Below are 27,399 nucleotides of genomic sequence, written 5' to 3' on the forward strand. Positions count from 1 at the left end.
CCTTCTGCAGAAAATAGGTGGTGACAAGAATGTTGGAGAGAGATTTCTGATGTGCAGTTAGATATTAAAAAATTTGCTGTGGCAGCTCTTCAGTACTTGTGGAGTTAAACTGCAGTTCTCTCCCTCAGCTGTTAAAAGCCCACTCCACACTTCAGTTAATGAACTGAGCTGGAAAGACACATCTAAAGGAATTTTGACTGTGAAGTTACTCCTCCCTGAGCTGGAGTAGGGACAGACAAGGCTGCAGGTCAAGGGTGGCAGAAAATAACTGGATTGGAAAGTTTCAGCTGCAGGGGAAAGTATTGAATTGACTCATTTGTAAAGTGATAAATGTAATAAGAATTAGGTGTTTTTCATATAGAATGGAGGCAGCTTTTCAATTTCCGGATTTTTTTTTTTCTTTAAAGCTGTTGCAAATTATAAACAATTGAAGGGGAGGGAGCAAGGAAAAGAGGTAAAATAGTTTTGAGAGCTCATAAACCGAGGATATTTTACTCATATTTTGCCACTTGAGATTCAGGTCTTCGTTCTGGTGCTCAAGATCACCCCTCGCTTGTCGAAGCGAAATATTTGCTTCCCTTCCATATGGCTCTTTGGCAGTGCTCTTACTTAGATCATCAGTTGGCTGCTCTGTGCAGCCTAATGGCTTCATCTGGTGAGGCAGGAGTTGGTGAGAGGCAGGCAGGCTGCAGGGGTGTGTTATCCTGCAGCCTTGCATTTCTCCAGTCCCTGCACACCTTGAGCTCCTCACCTGCTGCAGGAGGGGAAGCAGAGGGGGGGAGCCTTGGGGAGCAAAGCTTCCTCCTGTGTGTTCTGCCTGGCTGTGCTTCCATCCCCTGGAATCAGTGGGGTAGATGGAATCCCACTGCTCACAGTCCCATTTTCTGTGCTTCTCAGTGCACGTGAAGGGATTATGTTCAGGACAGAGCAGGGTAGAACTGGCCAGAATTGGTGACAGTGTTGTGACGTGGGGCAGAGCAGCTGCTGGGCCCTGCTCCACCTTTCAGAGGTGACACCAAGCACTCTGGACAGAAGCAGAAACGTCTCAGCTTGTCTGTGCTTAGAGCAGAGCTGCTTGGGGCTGCCCCAGGTGTGCCAGGGCAGTGGCACATCCCTTCCCTGCCCAGGTCACAGGGCTGGCAGCATTCCTCTGGTTAGGCACAAGCAGCACCACTCGAATGCTGACTTTGCCTGTGTTCAGCTTGTTGTGATGGCTGTTCTGGTCTGGGAGGCAGCTCCAGGCTGCCCAGGTGATGCTGGAGGCAGCACCTGCCAGCGTGTCCCTGTTCCCTGCTGGGGGAGGCTGCTCCTGCTCCTGAACGCACAGATGGTCCCAACAACCCGGATGGGAAGCACAGGCTGCCTGCTCTGGAACCTGCCTGCTGCTCCAAACTATTTTCAGGCATCAAGAGAGCCCAGGTTACTCAAAAGCCCTTGCTGGCTGAGGAGGGTGAGTGTGGGGAGGGCTGTGTTCCACCCGAGCTCAGAGCATATGGCACAGAGCGGTGGCTGGGCAGGGACATCAGGCTGGGCTCCTGCAAATCCCTCCTCAGAGAGCTCCGAGAGTTTGGAAGGGACGTGTCTTGGACAGTGGTGGCTGTAAGCAGTCCAGGAATGGATATAACAAGCTTGTTATGGAGACCATATGCCAGGAGCTGCATTTCCGTGGTATTTATCGTGGGATCGCAGGATGGTTCAAGTTGGAAGGGACCACTGGTGGTCATCCAGGCCAACCTCCCCACTCAAGCAGGGCTCCCTAGAGCTCAGGATTGTGTCCAGATGGCCTGGCTGGAGTGGAGAATACAGTGAGTTATCTGTGGGAGATAAGTGTCTGCTGCCTCTCGTGGGCCGAGACGTGCTTGGGGTTGACATGACAAAAATGGGATCCATGGAAGTGGCTCTTTTCAGTGTTCCTGTCCAGGCTCGCAGTTAGAATTCACTTTAAAGTTTTTTTTGTTTTTTTTTTAAAGGCTATTTTTCTCACCATAATCCCTGTGTAACAGCTTTGTTAGGACTAAAGAGCTTTCGGTGGTCACTGCCACACAAACAGTGCATTCCCAGAGCTGGGATGGGAGGATTCTGCTGAAGCTGGAGTTGCTCTGCACAAATAGGAGTGCACACAATCTGCACAGAGTAAATCTATTTAAAAAGGGCATTTGCAATATTAGCTGTCACTTAAAATGGCTAAAAAGTCAGTTTCTTTAATGGGATTTGGAGAAAACAAGGACAAAAAAGTGTGATTAATGATGTTCTGGGTGAAACACTGTGCTGTCTCATTGAATATGGTTAATTGGTGGTTGTAGGTCTAAAACCCAGTCAGTTTAGCAGATTTTTTTAAAGCAGCCAGCCTTGCGTTGTGCTTTAGCACAGAGCTCTTCACGCCGTGTGGGTGTTCTTGGCGAGAGTGGCCATACCTGGGAATTGTCTGGTTTTGGGGGAAGCACTTCCAGCAGTACCTGCTGGTTATCCACAGCACACAGCAGGAACTGGGCACATCCTGTCTGCCTTTTGTTCCAAAATGTGCCTGAAAATGCTTCTTACATAAGTGACCTTGGATTTTGCAGTGGGTGATTCACAGGTTTAGCTCACATTAACTTGTCTGCATGATGCCATTCCATGTGGGAGGTGCTGTCCTTTCGTGCTCGAGCTGCCACAAGATCATGGTCCAAGTAGCAGCCCAAATTTAGCTCGTATGTTATGTCTTTTAAATATCTTACACTGGTTGGGGCTTGGTTGAAACTTCTTTTTCAGCTTGGTGGTGGGAAATCACATCTAAACTCTTGTTGCTCTCTGCACTCAGAATGTATTTATGGCTTTTGTGGAGGGTGGGAGCAGTGGACGGGTGCCCAGTGAGCTGAAGTGTGTGGTACACTGAGACAAATGAACCAGAAGGCTTTCAAGACATTCATCTTGACATCAAACCAGTGTTTAAAAACATGGAATATAATCAGATACAGGTTTTTTGTATCTTGAAGTTGCCAAGAGTCCTGGTAACCTTATAGCTTAGATGAAATTCTGTGGGAGGCTGTGGTGAGTTTAATTGTGTTGATATAAAGGTGTTCACCCTGTTGTGCATAATGACAGAATCTTGCTGAAGGGGCTTAATTAGTGGTGAAATTCATCATTTTTCTTATCCTGGAACTCCCCTTGTTAAAATACTACAGACTGGGCAGTTCTTATTCGTTTTTTTTTTACCAGTTCTTTCGAGTCTTCAGCCCAGTAGAGTCTTTTGACCCTACAGAGCCTTGCTGGCCACCCCAGTTTTTGGGAAGGAGAATCTCCACTGCCTGTGTCTGTTGGATGTAGGCTGGGTGGGACAGGCTTGGAGCAGCCTGGTCTGGGGGGAGTCCCTGCCCACGGCTGGGGTGGGATGAGATGGGCTTTAAAGTCCCTTCCAACTCAGACAGCTCCCAGTTTGTACATTGCTGGCAGTGCTCTGGTGCTGGTCCAGACCCTTTAAGCATGGGTATGAGGGCAGGACAGTGGGACTGGGCTGGGGAGGTTTTATTCCAATTCCACCCCGTTCCTGAGGCTGCTCTTCCCAGACTCCTGGGAGGAGAGTGTTGCTTTCCTTGGCAGAGCTTTGCACATCTGCCAGGATCCACAGGGGCACAGAACATCATTCACACCCAGCAGGCTCAAATAAAAATCCTGGAAAGCTCTAATAGCCTTTAGATGGGGTTGGAGGTTTCCTGGCAACATTTGCCTGGGTTTGAAAAGCTGCTCAGAACATTCACCTGCAGGAACCTCGCAGTATTCCCTGCTCCTCATTCAGGGAGCACCATTTCTGTAGCTATCAATGAATTCTCTCGGAAGCTCTCTCCCTTGAAGGTAATCTGTTCCTCTGCATTACAGATGCTGAAAGATTTAATACACTACAAAAGAACGACCTGTGCAGGGTGCAGCTTTGCTTTTGAGGCACGCTCTGTGCTTAAAGCAAGGCTTAATCAAATGCATTGATCCTTGCATTGCTGTGTAAATATTCAGTTCAGTCTTTTCCTTTTGTAAAAAATGGAGTTGGAATGCTCTTTAATATGTAGTTACTGTATGCTCTCGGTGTCCTACAGTAATGTCAGTTCCTGGGTCTTGTGAGAAGATGCATTTCAGATGGAGTCTGATCATTCAGTGGATGTTGGACATGCTGTTAGAAACCTTGGCTTTTCCCCAGTTCTTTTTATTCTGATGGGAGTGACATCTCCAAGGGGGTGAGATCTGAGTGGGGTTACTACCACAGGGGTGGCTCTGTGAACTTATTTAAAGCCCTTTAAAGTCCACTTGTAGATTCTTATTCGCTTCTGTTTTTGGCTGTTTTTTTATGACATTTTGTGCCTCTGAACATGAACCCTAAACAAATAGTTTTACAACTGCTACTACTACTTGCTGTATAATTTTACAGAACGCTGTCATAACTCACTGCCCAAATAAAATACCTGCTCAGCTGGGAATTGTTGCAGGGTAGTTGAGTATCTCAGTTCACATCATACACCTTATGGTTCTGAGCAGTGTTTAATTTGGGAAATGATTACTTTATTGAGCAAGAGGAAAGCTGGTCCCGAAGCTGCCTTTGGAAGCAGCTTCACCTTGTGCTGTTCCACTTCTAAGTGCAGCTTTAGGTTTAAACAACAAATCAGATGCCACAGGACTTTCAGATTGTTTATTATGGCTCTTGGGGGGAATAATGAGAATTGAACATTTCCTGCTGGCATGAGCAAAAACCTTTGGAATGAGGAAAAGCCACTGAAGGAGCTCTGCTGCTGCTGCTGGGTTTTTGAAGTCCTGCTGTCACCTCAGTGAACAGGAGACCTGGGAAATGGGAGCCTCTCACATTCCCAGTCTGAAGGGCTTTTCCCTCTTGTGCTTTTCCTGATGTTTTCTTTGAAATTTTGTTATTCCTGTAAATGACTTCCAGTTTTTAGGCGCTGCCACCTCCCACCAAGGATGGTTTGCTGGAAAATCGCCAACCAAGTCAGCAACTGGAAGCCAAGATAGTTGGTTTGTTCTCCTCCACAGGGTTTTTATAGGAGGATAGTGGTGACAAAGATAAATAATTCTGGTAGCATGAGCAGAGATGTTTTGTGAAATATCCATGTTTTGGATATGGACTGGCAGGCAGTGTTGGCAGTACTCGGTTAAACTCAAAAATGATTCAGGATTTTAATGGTCACTCCTCTAAAACACAAGTATTGGGGGTTTTTGTTTTTCTTTACATTGGGCTTTTGGTTCAAGGTTTGTTTTGGTGGTACCTGTTCCTCCTGCCCTCTGCTCGCAATAAAATTACAGTAATTACTACTGGTAGGAAAATAATTTCTTCTTCTCTTGGCTATAACAATCTCAAAAAGGATGTTTCACTGTATTTCCTACTGAGAATGAAATTCCTGGGGTCAGGAAGAAGACAAACTTGTCTTTAATAAAACTTTAATAAGCATGTAATATTTTAATACTTAGTTCTACTCAAAATGAAATCCTGGAAACCATCCAGGGCTGAGAGGAAAAATCTTGGAGAATGTTGCCTGACATTTATCTCATCAGTGATACAGCTCAGGTATCTAAATGGAATCTGGGCTGTTCCAAGTACTACACCACAGAAGATATTCTAGATATTGTGGGCATTCCCCCCCCCCCCCCCCCCTTAAGGTCTACCTTGAAATAAATAATGCAAGATATTGCCAGAAGCCTTTTTACCTTTCTCCTTGTCTCAGCAGTGCCAGTATCATTTCTTTTGTCTGGGTCTAAAGGAAAAAAACTAACCCAGAGCCCAGCACATGCTTCCTGTGTGAGCAGAAACATTAAATATTGATCTCCAATTCTGCCTTTTAAAGAATGTTTAAAGAAAATCGAATGCTTTGTCTCAAACTACAAGCCATGGGTTCTTTCAGCTCTGTGTTCTTTCAGCCCTGCTCATCAATTACTCATTCCCTGAGCAGAATTAACCAGCTCTGAACAACTCTTTGGAATTTACTTGAGTAAATCTTACCCTTGAAAAATACAAATTTAGCAGCTGCAAAATTTCCCAGCTTTGCTGGGAATCCTGAAAATAAAGAAGGGGTGGTGGAACCCCCTTGCCTCTTTGCTGTGCTGGGTTGGGAGGTGATCAGCTGGAGATCACCCTCACCTACTGAAAATACTTTGGAAATTCCAGTGAGAGGAGGGATGTGATGGAGGAATGGTGGTTCGGGGTGGCTGGTGCCACTTCAGTGACCTCGGAGTGCTTTGGGCACTTGGAGATGTTTTCCCTGGTGGGTGAGTTTGTTATCCCAGCCCGGAGGAGAGGCAGGAAACGAAGACATGAACAAGGCAGTTGTCTCCTGTATTTGAGAAGTTGAAAGCACAAGCAATTAGATGAACACCTTTCCCAGTGTAAGGTGTGTGCTCTGCCAGGTGGAATTGGCTGAGAGCTGAGTGTGGGATTAAACACTGGATTCAGTAATTTTTTTATTACTACTGGGGGTGTGGGGCTGAGCTCAGCTTCGTGAGACTTCCCTGTTGAGAAAACTGCTTTGAAGTTGCTGTGTCTGTCAAACAACTGTGTTTGTACCTTTTCCTTAGTTCCTAAAGAACTCCCCTTCTCTTTAAGGAGCACCTTTGGGAATGAGGGTGAAAAGGAATGGGGCAAATGGTTCTTTGTTTTCTTCTGGATTTTTGTCTGGTCATGAAATTTGAATATTGGTCCTGTTTCTCCTTGCAGATGAAAACCTTTTCAGTGTGAGTGATCTGGAATTAAGTTTCTTTGCTTAAAAAAACTGGGGAAAGAGGAGAGGCTTTGTTCCAAGTTTGATTAAATTATCTCACCTTAAACCTGCCCCTCAGTAACTTACTACATCTTATCCCTCCTTTTTGAACATTTCTGAAATTCAGAAAGGCATGAGGTTTCACAGATTTTAAATTACCTTTACTTGCCAACTTTGGCCCTTCCTGAGTGTCTGATAAAGCTGAGTGTTGATTCCAGACCTCTTTGCCTGTGACGCTTCCAGATAAAGTGTGAAGAAGAGATGGAGACAAAAATTAAAATGTAAAAATTAATCTGCTTCTACAACAGTGTCAGTGTTGCTTTCCACTTGTAAGGATGGTAAAGAAATCTCTCTGCATGTTTGAGGAAGATCTTTATTGAGAGTTCAGAGGGTGTCACCTGTTTTGATATTGCAGTTATTGACTTCAGCTGTTGACTGGGTTTTAACTTCTAATAGATTTCCTCAAAGCCTAAGTAGATGTGTTCCTTTTCTGTGTGTCTTATTAGCAGAAAAAGTACAACAAACCCTAGAGGCACTCACTGAAGTACAGAGGGAGAGAATGCTTGATAAGGTGCATGGCTTTTGAATTATAAATGCTGGAAATAACTGTGTCCTAAGTATTTGTGTATTACTTTACAGGTCTGAAGGTGACAGCTCAAGAAGTCTCAGGTATGTGTACATCATCTTGATGTCTTTGTTCTAAGAAAATACTTTTAAATGTGTTAAATAGAAATATTTTTTTAAATGTGGGCATTATTGGTTGTGCTTAGCATGCCATTGTTGGTGTTTTGAGCAAAGGTTCTTCTCCCTTGGATAAGTAACTGAATTGTTCTATCTCCAGTATGGTTTGAGGGTGAGGGATTAGTTTGGATCATTGCAAAGGATTTAGGGTCAGTTCCTGGAGGTCCCAATAGAAGTTCCTGCTCGACAGCCCTGTGCCCTGGGGAAGCTGTGTGCCAGCTGCCTGCCAGTTTTGGGGCAGCATCTTTGGGGGGATGTCCATGGACTTGTTCTGGTTTTCTTAGCAGTCTCCTCTTTTTCACCTGTCAGGGAGAGCCTTCATTCACTCATTGTTACAATGCTCATTATGCACTTGGAAGGTTCAGATAATGTGCAGAATTTCATGTAATTATCAGATACTTGACTTCCAGCTTACTCACGTGGTGCCAAACTCGGGTGGTTTTTATTCCTACCTCTCTGCAAACGTGGCTGAGTCAAGCTTGTAGAGCTTGTAAAAGTGCTCTCAACAGGACTGAGATGTGCAAATTCCATCCTTGAATCTGAAAGTGTTCCATATTCATTAGAGCATTGCTATTAAGCAGATGCCTTGATTTTCCATCAGTGTGACTATTGATCAGTGATAATAAGGTTCATAATATTGACTGTGGCTTCGCCATAATACCCTGCAGTGTTTTTTGGGGACTGTCAGGACGTTGCATATTAAGCCATTGTCTTTATTGTAAAACCCCGGGGCAAAGGCAGGACCTTCCCTTGCAGAATTAAAACCCAGTTCTTGCCCACAGGTATGCAGACTATCCCCAACAATAGGCGAGTTGCAGAATAGTTGGATACTGGAAAACCAGAAGTCTGGAGGAAGGGATTGAAGGTCCTGTGAAAGGCTTTTGTCTTAGGACAGAGTTCAGGATCACTGTGGTGTGGAGCAGAGCTGGAGGCTGCGTGGGACAAGTTGGGAATCTGTCTAAGCACATCTGCTGAACTGCATCAAATCCCAAGGCTGCAGTGGATGCCTCTGGGCATCACTACCTCCCTTCCTTGGGTTCTTAGCTCCCAGCAGAGCTGCCAGTGTGCTGGCAAGCTGTGGAAGGACTGTTGCTGGTCAGCCGGTGCAGACTGATAGTAATGCCCCTGGTGTGTGGATTTCCAGCAGTGTGGTCACGATCTCAGCCTCAGTGACCACCCTTGTTTGTCCCTGAACTTTCTGTGGGATTTGGCTGCTCCCGTGGATATGTGTGTGGGGCATCCCTGGATGCATCTGGTGGGAGTGGAGCCCCTCTCTTGCAGGACATGTTTGAGGGTTTAGTCAGAGCTGAAAGCTTCTGACTTCAGCTCTGGTTTGGTGCTGCCTGAAAACCAAACTGCAGTCCTGACTCCTGCCAGGCACCTTCATGCCCTGGGATATTTCAGTCAGGGTATGTTGGACTGATGGGGGAAGGCACTGATGGAAGGAAGGTGTTGTGCCAGAGCCATTCCCACCTCAGAGGAAGGGGCTGCTCGTGTTCGGTGCCCCTTTGGGACCTGGCAGTGCCACATGGGGCACATTCCAGCTGGCGGGGTTGTGGTGATGGAATTGGCACCCTGTGTTCCTGCAGAGACATGTGGGCTGCCAGGCTGAGCCCTGGGATGCTGATAACATCTTGGTTTGCCTGTTCAGGGAATAAATTCTGTTATTGAGTGTGAGCTTGAGCTACTCCAGCACAGCTCCAGACTTCTCCGACAGCCTGACTTTAACCAGACTCATGCAGTAGCAGGCAATCAAGCAGGAGCAGAGCCACGCTCCTGAAATGCCTTTTCAGTTTAAATTCTCTACCCTTCCTCTTCAACTGCATTTTCTCTGAGGTGAAATGTCACTGAGGATGTGCTTTTGTGTTTCTGCCTGCACAACATCCTGGTCAGCTCTGGCCTTGTCCTGCACGAACGCTCTCAAAGCTCTGTCGATGTTTAGGCAACGTCTTTGTTGTGGTTAATTTGCTTCCTAGTGTTTTCCTTCCTTTCTGGCAAATGAAGATGAAATGTAATTATCTCAAATGAAATGCTCAGGGCAGTTGGGGAACAGTGCTTAATCTCTGAAGAGATCATTGTTCTGCTCACAGAGATGTCACCAAAGGTGCGTCAAATCCAAATGCTGGCCAGCCAAATGGTTCCATGAAATCAAGGGGTGCAAGGAGCCACAGGCAGGTGAGAAGGCAGGGATAGATAAAATGTCCTGTCTCAGTGTTAACTGGACAGACACCAGGTGGAGCGAAGTTAGCAGGGCTTGTGTTTGTGGTCAGTAAATGAAAGTGTTGGTTGGCATTGATGGATGCCCAGCCATTGACACTGAAGATAAAAGGATCACTCCAGATAAACTGAGATGCAGCCAGAGATGGTCTCTCTCAGATGAGGGAGTGTAATCAGAGATTGCTTTGGAATAGCTGGTGTTTTTCATGCCGGAATGGAATATCCAATACAGGTGATGCCCTGGAATTTTACACTGTCGCTCAGTTGCAAAGGATGTTGCCCTGGTGGATTTGTTTTCAGTAGCTTTATTGCTGCTTGTAACGAGGAAATTGCATCTACAAGATATTTTATAGTGCTGTGAAATGCAGAAAACACAGAATTTGCGCAGGGACAAGGTTGACACAGCAGAGCAAAATTATTCCAAATGATACATTAAAAAAGCCAAAAGTCAGCTTGACTTTATTTCTTTAATGTGCCTTTCTCATAATGACAAAAAGTCGTGAATTATTCTGTAGTACAAGCCCTTAAAATTCTTTCTGCTCATAATACAGCTGTACTGTAATAAACTCACTTTGGTTTCCCCTTGGTGAATGCCACCATTTCCAAACCAGGGTATTTGTTAAATCTATTAAAATGGGTAGATTGCTTTGAACACTTTGTATTCTGAGGTGTAATGCACACATACAATGTGGAACTGTCACTGTGACGGGCTGCTTTAATTAGCTGTCTTTTTTTCACATGTTTCCAGGAGAAAATGCAATTTGTTTTACAAGGCATTTTGATATTTAGTGGTGTGACGTGACAGTTAAGATGAAGATGTCTGTTGCAATATATCCTATCAAAATTTGCTAGGATTGTCTCAAGGTTTAGTAGCAGATATTCCTTTTCCCTCTGCACAGGCACTGTGTATTTAAAAATCACCAGAGTGAAGGATTTGAGCAGAGTGTGAGGTGCAGAGGGGTTCAGGGAGCAGCTCTGAGCAAACCTCTGAAACCTGCCCAGAAACACCACCTTTAGGGTTTTCCTTTCTTCCCAGTTCTGTGCTTTTAAAGGAGAAGCAAGGTACAAAAATAAAGTTGTAACAAAACTGCATAAAAGGTGAGACTTTCATGGCTCCTGAGCTGAGTGGTGCCAAGGCTGTCCAGAAAGGTGTGGTGTCCTAGGAAGAGCTATAAAACAGGCCCAGAAAGAGTGAAAAGGCTGAAGGTTAATTTAAAAATAAAGGGAAAAAAAAGGTGGCTAAAGTACTAATTATGTGGAAAACATCAGCTTAAGTAATTTAGCTGAACTGAAAGAGAAGTGTGATTTTTTTTTTTTTTCCCCCCCCAGTCTGTAATAGATGGAGGCTGTGTGGAGCTGTGTCTGTTGAGGATCACACAGAAGGGCTGATTCTTTGTAAAGGTGCACATTAGATTAAGTGGAAAATTATTTGTCTAATTTACTTTAGACAGGGAGAGAATTGTGGAATATCAACCTCATTTTGTGCTGGGTGGAGTGGGAAGACTGTCTGGGACCCTGACAAACTGCAGGGATGCAGCAGCAGAGAAAGTCCAGCAGGAAGCAAAGTTTTAGGAACTTTTTGGTTTGTTTTACTCCGGGAAAATCCACTTGAACTGTGTGACTCAACCTCCTCTTTGAGAGCCTGCAAAGTACAATTAAACACACAGAGACTTGTACAATTAATTTGCAACTTGGAATGTATTGCTGTGCCATCTGAATGACTCAGTGTCTATATGTAAAAATGGCCTTTTCTGGCTAGTTTTAATCATTCCATAAGGACTCTGCTACAGTTTTATCACCAGTCCTTAAAATGTGCAAAATCATCACTTGCTAGTAATTTTAAAACCCTGAAATTTTTGTCAGTCGATTTTTGCCTAAATGTCAGGTTGATCCTCTCTAGTGGAGTGGAACCTGATGAGTCTCCTGATGTTAGTTTAAATTAAGTTTAAATTAGTCTTATTGCTGCTAACAGAAATAAAACATATGGAAACAGCTTCTGGTAGTTGAGATGGCTGTGGAGCTTCCAGTGGCTTTCAAATGATGAAGATTTAATCTGAATTTCCGAATGAAAGAACAGTAATACATTAATCAAATTCTCAGAACTGCTTCTATGTCATCTTTAGTAGTGGTGATAAATTTATGATGTTGAAGAAATCCCTCCCTCCACCTCCCTGTTTTCTTTATTTCAGTCCCAGTGTCTTAAACACTTAAACTGCAAGTGGTGGTGAGCAGGAGGGATGTGTTTGTGGTTTAATGGTGTTCAAAAGGTGCCTATAATTCTGTGCTTCATGTGGATTTTTTGTTTTTCTGGATTTCTTACTGAGAATCTTCAGGCCCATCATGATGTTTCATGACTTCAGCTGCAAATGATTATCTCACAGCCACAACACATTTATATAAAATGTCCTACATGAACTCAATCTGTTTTCCTCCCTCAATACCATTCCCTTAGACTCAGTCCTCAAGGAAGTCCAAGAGCATTGTGAATGGGTGAATTAAAGGGAAAAAGGGATGGAGTTTTTTTTTTTGGCAGGAGCTGTGTAAACACAGGTAGGTGTCTTTGCAGATGAAGTTTTTGCATCAGACAATGCATTATATTAATAGTTTGACTGTGGAAAGTAGAATCAAATCTCACTAAGTCTTGGATGCCATCCAGGTGGGTAAAGCAGCATATTGCAAGGGTTTTGCCCACAATTACTTCCACTGGAAATAGACAGCTGTAATTTATGGATCACAGTGCTGATTGTGCTCCATAGAATTCTCTCAATGGGCCAGCAGTTGTTGAATTTGCAATCTCAGAAAGACAAAGCTTTGTGAGTGGTTTCACATTAATTCAGTGCAGCTCATTTCCATCCCCAGCTCTTGGAGGGGCTGCTCTGGTTATCTGTGAGATAAGGCTGTTTAATGAGGAACATGTGTGCACAGCTCAGTTCGGGGAGCTGAGAGTTGCTCTTTGGAATACATAAAGTAGTTTGAGTTTCCTTCTTTTTTTTTTTTTTTTTTTTTTTTTTTGCCATTCTCTTTGGGTTGCTTTTGTTCTTTTCCATTAAAGTTCACGGGGAAAGCTGGGTTGGAATGGGAGTATAAAGAAAGAGGAAATGTGGGGTGTTTTATGCTTTGTGTGCCCTGTGAGGTTCTTCGAGGGCTTTTCCCCGGTCTGTTCTGTGGGCAGGAGAAATGTGCATTTCTCCCCTCCTTCACAGAACGGGGGCACAGTGAATACAACAGAGCCACTTGGGATCACAGAATATTCTGTGTTGGAAGGGACCCACAAGGATCTCAAAGTCCAACTCCATCCCTAGTACAGCTGTGGCAGAGTTCCAGAGAAGGACAGGGTATGGTCTGAAGCTCTCTTAGGGGTTTAAAGTAGTTACTCTATTTATTTATTTATTTGTAATGGAGATGCAGCATTATTCACAGAGCCCTGTGAGGAGTCAGGAATAAAACCTGACTTCAGGAACAGAATTAACCAGCATAGCTTTCTCTGCAGAACATAGAAAATAGTCTGCAGCAGCTATTGGAAATCCATGTGCAAACTGCTGGGATCAGGAGACAGGCACTTCTGTTGAGGAGCTGCCTCTATGCACTGGTGGAAAAGAAGTCTCTGCTTCCTTGCACATAATTTGTTTCTTTGAAAAGAATTCATGTATGAGACATTTATAGATAGGACTTGAAGCTAAAGCAATTTTCCTGTAGTGTTCTGCGCACCGACAACTAAAATAAAAGGCAGAACTTCCCCAGGTTTTTTTCCTGCTTTCATTGCTTTATGTAGGTGGTCATGGTCAGATTAATTCCAAGAGGAAAATATCCAGCAAAAAAATAGATCTGTGAAAATAATCTAATAACTTTCAAGACCCTTGTGTATTTTTTGCTTTCCTAATCTGTGTCTGTAGTTTTATGCCTCCATGTAACTCAAGAATGGTTCTTGGATTAGGAATTAACCATGATTTTCAGGTATCTAGTTCTTTATCTGAGCTGTTTTAGTGATGCTTTTGGAAGTGTTCCAGTAAGTAAAATTGTCAATAAATGGAAGATGAGGTGAGTAAACTGTGTGTTGGGGAAGCTGAAAACAGTTAATGAAAACATAAAGACAAAAAGAAAAAAATCAGGTTACCACAAAATGCATTATAAATACTTGGAGTCAGGACTAAAGCTTCGTTTGTATTTGTGACTGTAGCTGCCAGATATTGTACTGATTTCCAATTATGCCGATGTTGTTGTAACTGGGTTTTTAAGTGAAGCTGTTGATTTTGCCCCTTCTCAAAGATGAACAAAAGCCAGTAAAAGGCTTCGCTGGAAATTCCTGGTTATTAACGCTCAGTGAAGGCTGTAAATGGTGAATTCCTTAGTAAAGCTTCTGAGTGGAAGCTGTAACCTTTATTGCCTCCCTGCTTTGCCCCATCCTGAGCTGTCTTGTCTGGAGGAGAGGAGCAGACAGTCTTTCCCTCTTCTCCATAACAGATGCCCTCACTTCTCAAATCCCACATTGATCCTGCAGTCTCAAGAGCTGAACAGATCTTTAAATACCTGTCAGCTTAGTCTTGCCTAACTTCTGCATCAATTTGGCCTCATTAACTTTTTGTTGATTAAATCAAACACATTACTTGGGATACCCCTGTAATTGATTTATAATAATTAACTGTACCAGGGGAATAAGATTTCCTCCTCTGAATTTTAATTCAAGAAGCAGCATCTGTACACAAAAACAGAGATTGGAGCTCAAATTAAGAGCTGCATGAAATATTCCGTACATTTAACCATACAAGTGTGTAGAAGGTAAGTAGGAACAGACTTGCTCCTAGTCAAGTTTTATTTCACCTGCCTTACGTGTGGTGCAGTAATGATGAACCATGTTTTGAAGTGTTCAAAGAGCACAGTTAGCAAATGTTCTCTGGGTATCCTCAGGCTTTCAATTTCTTCACTTATTTTTGTTTATTGTACGAAGTAAATTTGATGTTTAAAAGTTTAGAAGTGGAAAAGACTGGAGGGTATTGCTCATTAAAATGAACCTTGAACTCGAATCAGTATCACATCCTTCCTTTCTGGGTACTGCACACCCATCATGTGCATGAATTAAGACGGCTTACCATTATTCTGTTTTGGGTATAAACAATCCCTTTGTACTCAAGCAAATATCAGAAATCCAGCAAGAATTCATTTCAGCTGCTGGCCTCCTCATAACCCTTCTGCTTCGATGCTTAAATGGAGGGGGGTTTCCAGTCTGCAATGAAGATGAGGATTGCACTGTCATTTATTATGTGCTGTACTGTACTGAGATAAGCCTGCCCTGCCTGGGCTGTTCCAGCTCTTGATTTTTTGTCATTATCTACTTCTGCTGCCGTTGGTTTTGAAAGGAGTTGCTTTGAAAGGCGCTGCTGGTCAATCACCTCCTGCCCAAGCACCTCCTGTGCCACTGCAGAGGGGACAGCAGCCTTTCAGAGCACCCAGGAAAGGACAGGAGGGTGTTTGAGCCTTGCTTTGATTGTGCACTTCATCTCTTGTAAATAAGGCTTTGTCATTCAAGAACTGTGCCTGTGCACTGCAATGGAATTGGTAACCTCATGGCTCTAAAATGTGCTGCACTTCCACAGATAATTTGGTTGTGAGTTAGTTGGCACTGCTGGATTTGGGTATCAGAACCATTTAACTGCTTGGCTGACAGACCTTGGCGAAACACAGAAGAGTATCTGGGAAAAGGTGTCATCACTGAGGGGTGGGAAATATGTGAAGGGTTAACTGCACCACATCATTAGTGGCTTGTCTTAATTTTCTTCTGTCTTCACTCGGAGGCAGGATGAAAAACACCAAGGAGATGAATTTCTTGTGTTTGGACTTGGTTGTTTATTAAATCTTACCTGAAGTACAGAGAGTTCAGCAACACTTCTAGCTACCAGCTAAAAGTGAGCAAAATGGAGGTGAATCTAGCTGGTTACAAGGTCTTTTAAAGCTAAACAGTCCAATAGAGAATTAACACTGATACTATTTATACTTTTGACTCAATAACCAAACACCTATGCAGCACTAAGTATCCAACCAAAAACTTCTACCTGAAATCATGAACAAGGAAGAAGACAAAAAAGACCATACCTGGGAACGTCCATCTTGTCCCATACCTGTTATTATAGTGTAAAAACCTCAACTTCAAAACCCTTCACCATGTGAAATTGCACACTTCTATTTGACTACACACCAGTGATTTTAACTCCATCACTCAAATTTGGAAGCCTTCTCCGAGGCCTCGGGTCAAAAGCAGTGTTCTCCAGGGGGTCAGTGCCAGAAAGCTCAGAACTCACAGGTTTCTGGGATCCAACAGAAATACTGTGTGAATTGTTTTGGGATGCTGAAGAGGAACCAGGCAAAGCACCTCTAACTGATAACACAAATACAGCTCCCTTTATAGTCTAAACCAATCTCTTTGAGAGATTCACCTTTATTTGAAAGTCAAAGTAGTCACTTTGCCAAATCCAGATTCATAAGAATCAGCTGACTTAAGTCCTAGTGAGAAGCAGTCCTGGTTTATGTCAGTGTTAAATATAGGTAATGATTTAAGTATTTAAAGGATTGCACGAAGTTTTTGAGAATTCTTAAGGCATTTAAATACATATTAGTCTATGTATATTAATCACACTGAAAAGAATATTCTTCTAATTTCCTGTCTCAGCTCCACAGCAGATGCAGACATATGTATATGCTTGTTAGTGGAACTGTGTAGGCAAAAAGAGTGGGAGCTTTAACATATTTTTCTTTCCTTTTAATTTGAATTCATTTTGTAGTAGAAGCAGTGTCAACGTGAGCAAGGCAGGCTGGAGAGGCCGGAGGGAAAGCTCAGAGGTTAACTCTTCATTTCATCTCACTGTGTCTATATTTTGGAGAGGCTGTTGACAGACAGACTAACAGACTTCACGGAGGAGGTGCAGGATTGTCCTTCTCACCTTCAGCCTCTTGGATGGCAGTGTTTCAACGCAGACATTTCCCAGATATGCTTTAGTTTTAGTGCTGCTGACTCCTGAACACTTTCCTCAGACTGTGCTCAGTGAGTTCTGCTTACCTTGTGCCCTCCAACAGTGACCCCAAATCTAATTTACATGAGACCATTGAAACTAAATCTAAACTAACCCCACAAATCCCTGAGCCCATCCTGTAGGGTTGGGTGGGATCAGCTTCCTCATTTACAAAATTAATTAGGGAGGTGCTCCCACACAAACACCAGGGGCTTTTGAGTCCTCCCCAGCACTGCCCTTCCTCACCCCTCACTCCCAGGCTGGGGCTTTTATGGAGGTCTTTAATGGGGTTCAGTAATGAGCTTTTTAATTATCACTTGGAGGCCAAACATCCTGGTGATGTTTCTCAGCCAGAACAGGTCAGTCCTAAAGGTGTAGGATTATATGAGAATCATAAAAGCTGATTATTTCTTAATTTTTTTTTTTTTGCACTTAGCCAGTGGCAAAATTGATATCTACTCCTTGAAAGGATGTAGGAGGCTATTAGGCAGTGGATAATTAACAATAGAAGGAGGGTGGAAAGATACAATAAGACTGCAAATTAATTACTGGTTCTTTATTCAGAAAGGACAGTGTGATTCCTGAAACTCATCTGTTCTCAGTGCCAGCTACAAGTGGACAATATTAGGAAATAAAATTATGCAAGTAGAAAATAAGTGCCCCTAACCAGATCTGCAAAAGAGGAGTTTTAATTTCTGGCTCCTACCAGATAAACCCTGAGCTCTGGCTTTGTCCTCCTTTCTCCTAACAGTAGTGCACAGTGTGATGGGCAGGAAATTCCCTCTTAAATGTAAGAAGTAAGCAGTGGACAGTCAGCACTGACCCCCATGGGCTATTTCCAATTAAACTCTATCCTTCCTTCTGTAAGTTCCCCAGGTGATGTGGGATCTCTGGCTGGAGCATCTTTGTTTTCCTGTAGCATTAGGAAAGCAAATGAACTCCTGCCTGTCTGGTGAAGGTCAAACATCTGTCCAAGCCACATGGATCCCATGCAGCTGCACACAGTTCTCATTAGGAAACAGAAGCTTGTCATTTATGCTCATTTTTGGGGAGGTACAAGTTTACAAAATGGAGTTGTAGAGTTCTTATTCTTCAGTTGCTGTGCACGTGCAGCACCTTTCATGTTAAAATGTAATGTGTGCACTGAAGTGATGCTTAAATGAACTGCTGGTGAAAGTCCAGATGAAAACTGGGGTGTTGAGAGATGGCACGATGTGGATTTGCTTTTTGGAGCACCAGGAAACAAAAGCAGTAGGGTTTGAATGGTTGAGCCTTTTTAGAGCAGAGAGATATTTTTAGGTTTCCAGATTGAGAATATTTCTTTAAAGTGTTGTTGTACCACCTTACTGAGTAATTGCTATTGAAAACAGAGTGGTTTTTCTACTGGGCTTTGTTCACTTTGTCTTGCACACAAGCACTTGCAAATGTGAACAGCACTGACAGGAACCATCAGCCAAACACTCAGAAATGCTCTGTTCAAGAGACCCAGCACCCAGGCAGGCAGAGCTCAGCACACTTTTAACAGCTGTTCTCCTTGAGAGAAAATACTGATTCTAAAAGTTGTAGAAATTGAAAGAGGGGAAACAAAACAAAAACTAAAAACACCAGCCCAAGAAATTGGTTTTTTGTGTCTTTATTATTGTGAAAAGCTTAAGGAAGAACTCCCGCTGCCAGTTAATGGAGTTGGAATGACCTGCTTGGGTAGGGTGATTCATGTGGATGGGTCTGGATTAAAATCAGCTTGTACCCCCTTGAAGGGTAGAAAAGCAGCAGTATTAACCCAGGGAGTCTAGAATAGCTGGAAATACCAGTTATTTAGGTATTGTGTTCCTGCAGCTCCCTGGAGGTGGGAGCACAATGTCAGGGAAGATTCTCCCTGGATATCTGTTAGAAGGGACTTATGCTTCTTGTTTCTGGGTTGATTTGTGGTTGGCTTCTGGGTTTTCTTAGTTAGAAAAAAAGCTTTAGCACCGTAGTTGGGATAGTCTCTTGCTAGTTGGGATGAACTGGCTGTGAGAGGAGAGTGGAGCTGATTTCTAGGACAGGAATTTTAAAACAGGTGTTTGTAGCCCTTTTTTCTCCTCTTCCCACGTGTAATTGCTTCAAAGCCACAGAATTACCAAAAAATGTCAAAACATTTTTCCGTGTGCTCTGGGTGTTGGTAGGTTAGAGGGGGTGGGGTTGCAAACTGGGGACCAAAATGAGGTTGCAGAGCAGTGTGAAGGGCAGGGAGGGATAAGCTGTTCCACCAAAACAGCAACAGGGCAAGAATTCCAATATTCTTTCCAATTTATTTTTTTCTCTGTCCCTGAACTCACATCTGAATCCAAAAAGCTATTAACAAATCACTTGAAGATTTGCTCTGCCCTGGAGTGCTGGGAATATCCTGTTGGAGGGTCCTGTGCTGTAAAATATCTGTGATTCAGCTGATTGATCAATAATTTAACCAAGTGATTAAACTGAGGCCATAGTAAGAAAAAGAAAAACCAACCAAACAACAACAACAACAAAAAAAACCTGATTGGACAAACCAGAAAATACTTTGAATTAGGAAGAAAAGGTGAACTATGATTTTGTGTGTGTGTGTGTGTCTGCACGTTAAATGATCGGATTTTTAAGCTAGATTTCCAGAAGAGGTATTTTACTGGGCTAGTATTTGGAAAGAAGATAGCACAGAATATCAGCATTCTATTACCTTGATATCTATGATAATGAAAGATGCCTATACTTACAGGGATAAGTAGAGCATGAAATAGTGCAGGGTGTCCATGCTGGGATGATGGAAAAATGTTCAGAAAAAAAGCAAATTGGCAGGAAATTATAAACTTGGCATTGGTGCCTGTTGATGACCGGATGACCTCAGCTTCCACATCAACTCAGTCCCACTGAGGACCACAAAATATGGTTAGACAAGGGGGGCTGGCTTTAAGGTGAAAGAGGAGAGATTTAGATGAGATACTGGGCAGGAATTGTTCCCAGTGAGGGTGGGCAGACCCTGGCACAGGGTGGAATTCCCAGAGCAGCTGTGGCTGCCCCTGGATCCCTGGCAGTGCCCAAGGCCAGGTTGGACACTGGGGTTTGGTGTCCCTGCCCATGGAACAAAATGAACTTTAAGGTCCCTCCCAACTGGAACCACTCTGTGATTCGAAGCTTTGGAGAGCTGGTTTTATCTGAGGTTGGTTAGGAGTCGTTAGGAATTTTGCCCTGGGGTTCCTGAGGGCAGGGGGCTGTGTGAGCAGCTGGGGCTGTGCCCCAGCCTGGGGCTCCGCTTGGGGCAGGAGCTGCTGGGGCTCGCCAGGCACAGGGGAAGGGAGAGGGAAAGTGGGATTTCACCTCTCAGTTCTTGGGGTGAGACCTGCGGCCTCTCAGAGCCCTGGCTCAGCCACAGTCCCTTTGAGCCTCTCCCCCAGGAGCTAATTAACTGCAAGCTGTAATTAAACAGAAGGGACTGCGACTTCAAACAGCCTCCTAAGTGCCATTTTCTGTACAAAACAATGACAAATACCTCGAGATAAGAGAAGGCTTAGTGCATTTTAATATCTTTATGATGAATAAATCATCTCCTTTGTAAGGTTAATGAAAGCAGATGGATGTGAAGGCTGGAATGCAGTTGCTCATTAGGAATTCCCTTCCAAAGTGTGTCCCTCGACAGTCCTGACCAAACAGTCTCCGAGGAGCTGTGGTGTGAAGTGATGATGTTTAATGCATCAGGAACAGCAGCCTGCTGCCAAATATTTACTGAACTGCACTTAAATCCCATTCCCATCTCACCTTTCTTCTCACTGCAGGAAGGAAGGGCTGCAGTGTCACAAATACTCAACAAGGGCAACAATTAAGAGGCTTTGCTGTTAGCAAGACTTGCCACTGAAATAAGGGCAAGTATTCCTAACACAGAGCAAAATTCTGTTTTTGTGGACACTTTTGTCTGTTATGCTGATACTAAGTGGGTATTTTGATATGTCAAATGTTTGACATAGAGTTTGCTGTTGCTGCTTTTTATAGTTTCAAAATGGATGTTCCTCACTCTTAAAAAGGGGCTGTGCAGCAAAAATTCCTTCACTGCCACTTTGTGTGCTCTAAACTGGCTTAGAAACAGCTTCAGAAACTGGCTAAAAACCATGCCAGAATTTATTTCTTTGACGTGTCTTATTCTTTCTCCCAATTTCTCATTAGATGTAAACATTAAATATAAATTAAGCATCTTCCAAGTGTCTGTGGAGGCTCGGATGGCCACTTGCAAGCAGCTCTGGCAGCTCTGCAGCCAAAGAGGGGAGGTGGCATTAGCCTAAAAATGAAGGGATTTGTAGGTTCCTAAGAAGATCTCTTCAAAAACAAATCTCTGGGATCATCATATAAATTCCTAGGAGTGTACAGCTTTAGCTGGGTTAGATATGCTTAACATATATATATGTTAAATATGTTCTATATGTTATTAGATTATAAAATAATGTCTATTTATTGCTGAATTGTACTAGCATTTTTTAAAATACCTCTTCCCCTTTGTTGTAGCTTGACTGGAAGCTTGTTGTCCCTTTTCAGTCCCTGTTCTTGTGATTAGTTATGAGGGATTATCTGGATGTGCAGGCTGAAAACCTGCATTGACTGCTCCTCTCTGTGTTTGAAATGGTCTCTGATTTTTCTGATGGTTTGCTATTAGAAATACCTAGTACCTGTGCTGAGGCAGGAGCTCAGCTTGTCCTTGTTAATCAGGTTTTGTCATGTCTACCTTTTAGGGCTCCTGTGTTAAAAGCATTCCTGGCTGCTCACTGTGAGCTCCCCTTGGGTGACCGTGGGAAGCAGGGGTGCTTTGGAGGTACAGCAGAATAATTTATCACCAGTGTTCTGCTGGCTTTTCTGTTCATTTTGAGAAATAAGCTGGAGTACGATGCAAGCCCTCCTTCCTCTCTGACTTGGCTCAAGGTACTGTGTTAATACTGCTTTGAGGGTTTCAGAAACCTGTCTGAGGGTCTGTAAGAGCTGCTGGCAGATGACAGCTCTATCCCTATCAGTGCCTGATTTCCTTCTGGTCTTACTTAAGGCTGGAGGTGCAACTCCACCACCCCCGTCCCTTTCTTCTTTCTCCCCCCTTTCTTCTTCCCCCTCCCCTCCCCCCCATCCCGTTTTCCACATTTTCAGTGTTGACTTTGCTCAGGAATCAGTTTCTCCTGTGTGCCTTGACTAACTGGCATCCCAAAGTGCTGTCACTAAACACACAAGGGGTGACTCTTCAGACTCCTAATTAGATTAAAATACCTCCAGAAATGAATGCAGTCCCTTTCAGCTTGCCAGCTCCCATTTTCAAAGTGCTGCTTGCACAGAGGCTCAGCCCAGCAGAGGCTGAAGTTCATCCTGGTGTTGAACCAGTGTCCTGATTAATGCTGGGGTTCTTGGCAATGGGCCAGGAGCTGGACTCGGTGATCCTTGTGGGCCTTTTCCAGGATATCCCAGCGTCCTGCATTCTGTAATTCCATCCTTTTGCTGGGGATGGGCCTTCCAGGGATGAGCCATGGCAAGGGAGAACATCAGTGAGGGTTGTGGAGGGCCACAGATGGGGCAGGGAATCTTGCTGAAAAGAATTCTTCTTTCCCCAGGGAGTATGTTTGGATAAAAGGCTCCTTTCCCTGTTAAAGGTTGTGGGATTTCTGCCACATAAATGATTGCTCTGAGCTTTTTCTTCCTCCTTGGCATGTTTATGACACTGGCTGCAGGCTTGTGTTGCACCTTGCCATGCAAGTGGTTTATGCAAAGGAAAAAAATAGAAGCAAGTTCCAAATAAATAGAACTGAAAATATTTTTAGAAGCTTGCTGCTTGATCAAATATCACACCCTGTGTTCTTGAGCACCTTCTGATGAATAATGAAACAATGCTGGCTCTCTGTGCCATAGGAAGGGGGTTATCCAGCACTGGGATCTGTCCCTCTTTCCCTGTCTGTTGTGTGACTGTTGTAAATTAATAACACCAAATTTTGAAGCTGGCAGCTGTGGGATTTCAGAGATTTGGAATGAGTATTAACCGCTTACAGTCAGAAATCATTAGATAAGTGTTTCTTGCTGAGGAACTGTTTCCTGACTTGTACTCCCAGACTGGTTTGGGATCAAAGCTCATCTCCTTCCAACCCTTCTGCTATGGCCAGGGACACCTTCCCTAGACCAGGTTGCTCAGGGCACAGAGGTGCATTTGAGATTTTTGTAATTATTTTAATGCAGAGAGCTCGTTCTGATTTTCCATTGAGTGAGAAATCCTTGTGCAAAGTGCCTTTGCAGCCCTCACTGGGGTGGGTTTGGGAAAACCTCCTTTAATGTGTACGTCCTGCCAGCAGCTGGGCTGGCTCTGGAAGCAGCTCTCAGAGTTGAGCTATCTCCCAGTAATTTTCCATTTGCGTTGCTTACACTGCTTATTAAACCCCAGCTCTCCAGTGTAAGTGGGTAATAATGGCTTTAGTTAACGAGGACTTGTTTGTGAGTAATTAATTCCCATCTCGGGATCCCAGAGATCTCTGTTAAGTCGGTAAGACTGATGATGCTGCAGGTTGGTGTCCTGTTACATAACTGGACTTGGGAGGGGGAAATGCATTTATACCTTAGTGAAGAAGCTGGTTCAGTGCAAGCTCCTGCTTGTAGGAACACAGATCTGCTGCTTTGAAAAGTGCACTCTGAAAACACCACGACAGAGCAGCTCCCACTTTGAAATGCTGAGTAGATAGGGGAAGACTGATGCTGGAATATGGGAAGTGGCTTTTTAGTGTCATTTTGTACAAGGGCTGTACCAGCACTTTCCCCCTGCTTTGTCCCATTTTCTGCAAAGTGGAAGGAATTGCTGTTGTAGCCATGGGAGGTGGGTTGGCATTTGGGAATGATCGGGCTGGGATGTCCTGGCATTAGAGGGTCGGATGGCTTTGATGCTTTAGGCAATTCTTTACAGAACTGGGTGAATAATATATTTTTATTTCCCCTCATTAAGGTTCCTAATATGGCTCAAAAAGTTATTTTTTCTTTCATATTCATGTGGTAGGAATATTGATGGATTGTGGGGGGGGTATTGAGTACCATTTATTGTGTTTTTCTTTACAAGAAATCATGTTCATGATACTGAAGCTGAGCAAAGTGCATGAAGAGCCCCAAAGTTGCTGTGCTTTATGTAGGAAATAGAAGTTATTAGTCATATAGAACAGCTAGTAAACAGTAGAATGAAAATTTTAAATCTTAATGTTATCACTTTCATTGTGAATGCAAGAATGCTACTAATAATGCTTTAAATTATATCTGAAGGTCCTATTTTCTGAAGTGAAGAAACACCTGTAATTCCATAAGAAAAGCTGTTGCCTGAAATGTGTTTGCTGTTCTTTCAAGAAGATTAAGAAAATGAAAGTATGCCAGAAATTGTGTAAGCAAACTAATATTCAAGACTCGGATGTCTTCAATAACCTTTCAGTTTTCTCTGTTGCTCTTGTTCAAATCATATTTTTAAGCAATAAAACCAGGGCAAACACTTCTAATATGGCTTACAGGAATCTTTCCATAGCATATAACAGTAAAAAATGTGGCCAACACCTAAATCTGCACGATATTTAAGAAATAAGCTTTGAAGTAATTTTCTTTCTGATGGGGATGCAATTTCCAGGTACATTCACAGGCTGCTGTCAGCTGAAATTCCCTTTTCTTCTGGGAACACAAGAAAATCAGTGTTGCCCTTGGCTAAAGTCTCCCTTGTTTGCTGGTTTTTACCTGTCCAGGTGGGCCTGCTCTACCTCCTGCTTTTTGCAGAGCTGTTCAGACATGCAGTGAACGTGAATTTTGCAGCAGAATATTCAGTGCCTTGTACTGACTGTCTGTGCAGGCATTCTGCACACGAATTGTGGGTTTACCCCAAGGTCAGAGACCACTTGGGTGAGCTTCTGTCCAGTTTGGAGGAGCTCACGGGGTCTGCAAGTGCTGATTTAACTGTTCCACACATCCCTTCCCAGTCCTGGCTGGGGTGAGCTCTCCTGCAAGGAGAGAGCTGCTCACTCAGGGATCCTTGGGAGAGCTGTGGATAATTTAATGCAGCCCTGATTACTTGAAATGCATTTTTCCTTAAAAGCACTGTATCATCACACAAGTGAGCTCAGTGAGGTATCTGTGCCTGTAGTTGGATTTGTGAGGTGGAAATACACTGAGAGATGCTGGGGAGGACTTGTTGCTCCTTTTGGAAATGACTATTTAATTGTTAGCATGGCATAAACTTCACTTGCTCTCAGTCAAGCCACGAGGCAAGAAGGGTTTAGTTTTCCACTTTAATGCACAAATTAATATGTGAAACACTGCGTATCTTTTTCTTTGATGGAATTTTTCAAGCGCTGCTGTGAGCTTGTGCAAATGAGATGTGGGATGGAATGGTATAAAAGTGGAATTAGGCCAAGCATCTCCTCCTGCTTCACGAGACAAACATTGTAGGACAGCAAAGCTGACATGCTCCTGAAGGATTTCATTTCCTTAGGCTTGTGAGAAACCCAAATCCAGGAAGGTATTGAAATATTTGAGGAATCTGAGGGCTGATTTGCTCAAGCAGGTGTGGGGTTATCCTGAGATTACTCCACAGATGTGTCTGAGATGATGGAAGTTCCAACCTTAAGGCAGTGGTCCTTAAAAACCAGTACCTGGGAGTCCCTGCCAGAGAAAAAGGGCTGGTGTCCCCAGCAAGGAGAAAGGGAAGTGCCATAAGTGGCATTTCCTCCTTTTTGAGCCTTGAAAATGTGTCATCAAAGCTGTCTGCTCTGCAGGAAGCCTGGTGTGTCAAATCGGCCAAGCCCTGGCAGATGTTGGAATTTTAGGCAGGATCTGAGAGTGCAGGGGCAGCAGTGAGTGCCTGGGCAGTGCAGTGGGGAGACAGAATTCTGCTTGGCAGAAAATAGCCACTTTATGTGCCAGGAAATTGTTCTGTTCCCCTTTTCTCCTCATTCCCTCCTTCAAATTAATACTGTAACTGGAATTAAAAAACCTTCTAACTTTGGTTTTCTTTCTCTTCTTTTTTTTTTTTCTTTGTTGGTGGGTTGGTTTTGTGTGGGGTTTCTTTGGTTTTATTTTTTCATTAGAAAAAGCACCAAAACTCCGATGGCTGAGGTTGAGTTACGTGTGATCTGGGTGGCACAAGCATCTTTGCCTTTTTGACAGATTTCCTGGAGATTCTCAGTCCTGTGCCAGCAGCATCCCTGCACTGAGCATCCCCACTCAGCTGTGCTACTGCTCCCCTCCAGAAGTCCTGTAATGACATAAAAAACCCTTCAGTCACTTGAAACACAAAGCTATAACCCTCAGAAGTAATTTTTTCTGTTTCCTCTCTAGAATGATGTGGTTTAAATTTTAGTTTTTGCAGCTTTTACTTTAAATGAGTAGCTCAGCTCACCTTGCCAGGCTCCTCTTGCCCCCAGCACCAGCTGTTCCCTGTGGCACCATTTACCTGACATTAAGGTTTGTAGGAGATTTCTCATGGACTTGCTTGGAAACTGGATGAGGCTCTTAAATTATGCATGAGCAGTCTGCTGCCTGCCTGAGTGAGGGATTCTTCAGCTGGTGGGGATGGAAGGGATGTTTCAAAGGCTCTTATTGCAGTTTGCAGCCAGGCACCACAAATCACTCGTGTTCATCTTTGGCTTTGCACGATGCTGTGGTGGGGGCACTGGAGTTTGATGTGGCCAAAGTGATTTACACCAGACTCAGGGCTGGGCTTTCAGTTCCCATGGCCAGGAGGAGGATGCTCTTGGATGGGACCTTAATAAAGACCCCTGAGAAGGGGAAAATGACCCTTCAGCCATGTGGTTCCTGAGTCCTGCCTTCTGACATCCCGCAGCCAGACTCCAGCTGTTTCACCCACAGGTGCCCCTGGAAAGGGGCTGAGCCCCAGGAAGGCAGCACTTTGGCATCACTGAAAAACTCCAGCAGCCTTCCAGGTTTTGTGTCTGAGGCAGAGACATCCCACAGGATGTGAGCCAGCCGTGCCCAGGATTGAAGGACAGGTAGGAGCTCTCTTCACATTCTGCTCTGTCCCTTGCAGCAAACCTCCTCTCACAAATGCTCTCCAGCCTCCTTGGGGTTGTCTCACCACTTTTTGAAGATGCCAGATCTCTCAGAACAGGTCTCATAGCACATTCTGCACTCCTCTGAGGATGGTTGGTGTGGCAGCACCCTGGGCAGCATTGCCCTGAGGAAAGCCATGGAGTGCTGGGGGCTACTCTGCAGCTCCAGAGCTGTGGGACTGTGTTCTGACTGACTGAGCTCCAGAAGGAGAGGGGACCACTCAAGTGGTTCATCTCCCATGGAGAATGAGCCAAAGCCAGCTAAAGAGTAGGACAGAGATGCAGGAAGAGCTGGAGGCAGTGTCCATGGAATGGTTTGGGTAGGAAAGGACCTCAAAGCCCATCCAGTGCCACCCCTGCCATGGCAGGGACACCTTCCACTGTCCCAGGCTGCTCCAAGCCCCAATGTCCAACCTGGCCTTGGGCACTGCCAGGGATCCAGGGGCAGCCACAGCTGCTCTGGGAATCTCTCTCCACCCTTGGAGTAGTGCATTTGTGGCTACAAATCCTGCAATAGGAGTAGTAATAAACTGTGGTTTGGGGTTGTTCTTGTTTCAAATGGGCAGAATGAATTAAAAACTTATCAGCTACACAGGACTACAGAATCTCTATGACAGAGCAGGAGCTGATTGCAGCAATGCTGGGTTTGTACCCTGTGGT

The 27,399-nt window shown here is 44.0% G+C and overlaps 1 protein-coding gene across 2 annotated transcripts in view; it reads left to right on the forward strand.

Annotated features, from left to right (window-relative positions):
- The window catches only part of IQSEC1 (IQ motif and Sec7 domain ArfGEF 1), a 271,228-nt gene that overhangs the window by 42,860 nt on the left and 200,969 nt on the right, over nt 1-27,399 (forward strand). For both annotated transcript variants that reach the window (XM_062500432.1, XM_062500433.1), the window contains exon 2: nt 7,368-7,397. In XM_062500432.1, coding sequence (XP_062356416.1) covers nt 7,368-7,397 — 30 coding nt within the window. The remainder of the gene's footprint in view (nt 1-7,367; nt 7,398-27,399) is intronic.

This window comes from Cinclus cinclus, chromosome 12 (genome assembly GCF_963662255.1).
Source record: "Cinclus cinclus chromosome 12, bCinCin1.1, whole genome shotgun sequence".
Lineage (NCBI taxonomy): Eukaryota > Metazoa > Chordata > Aves > Passeriformes > Cinclidae > Cinclus > Cinclus cinclus.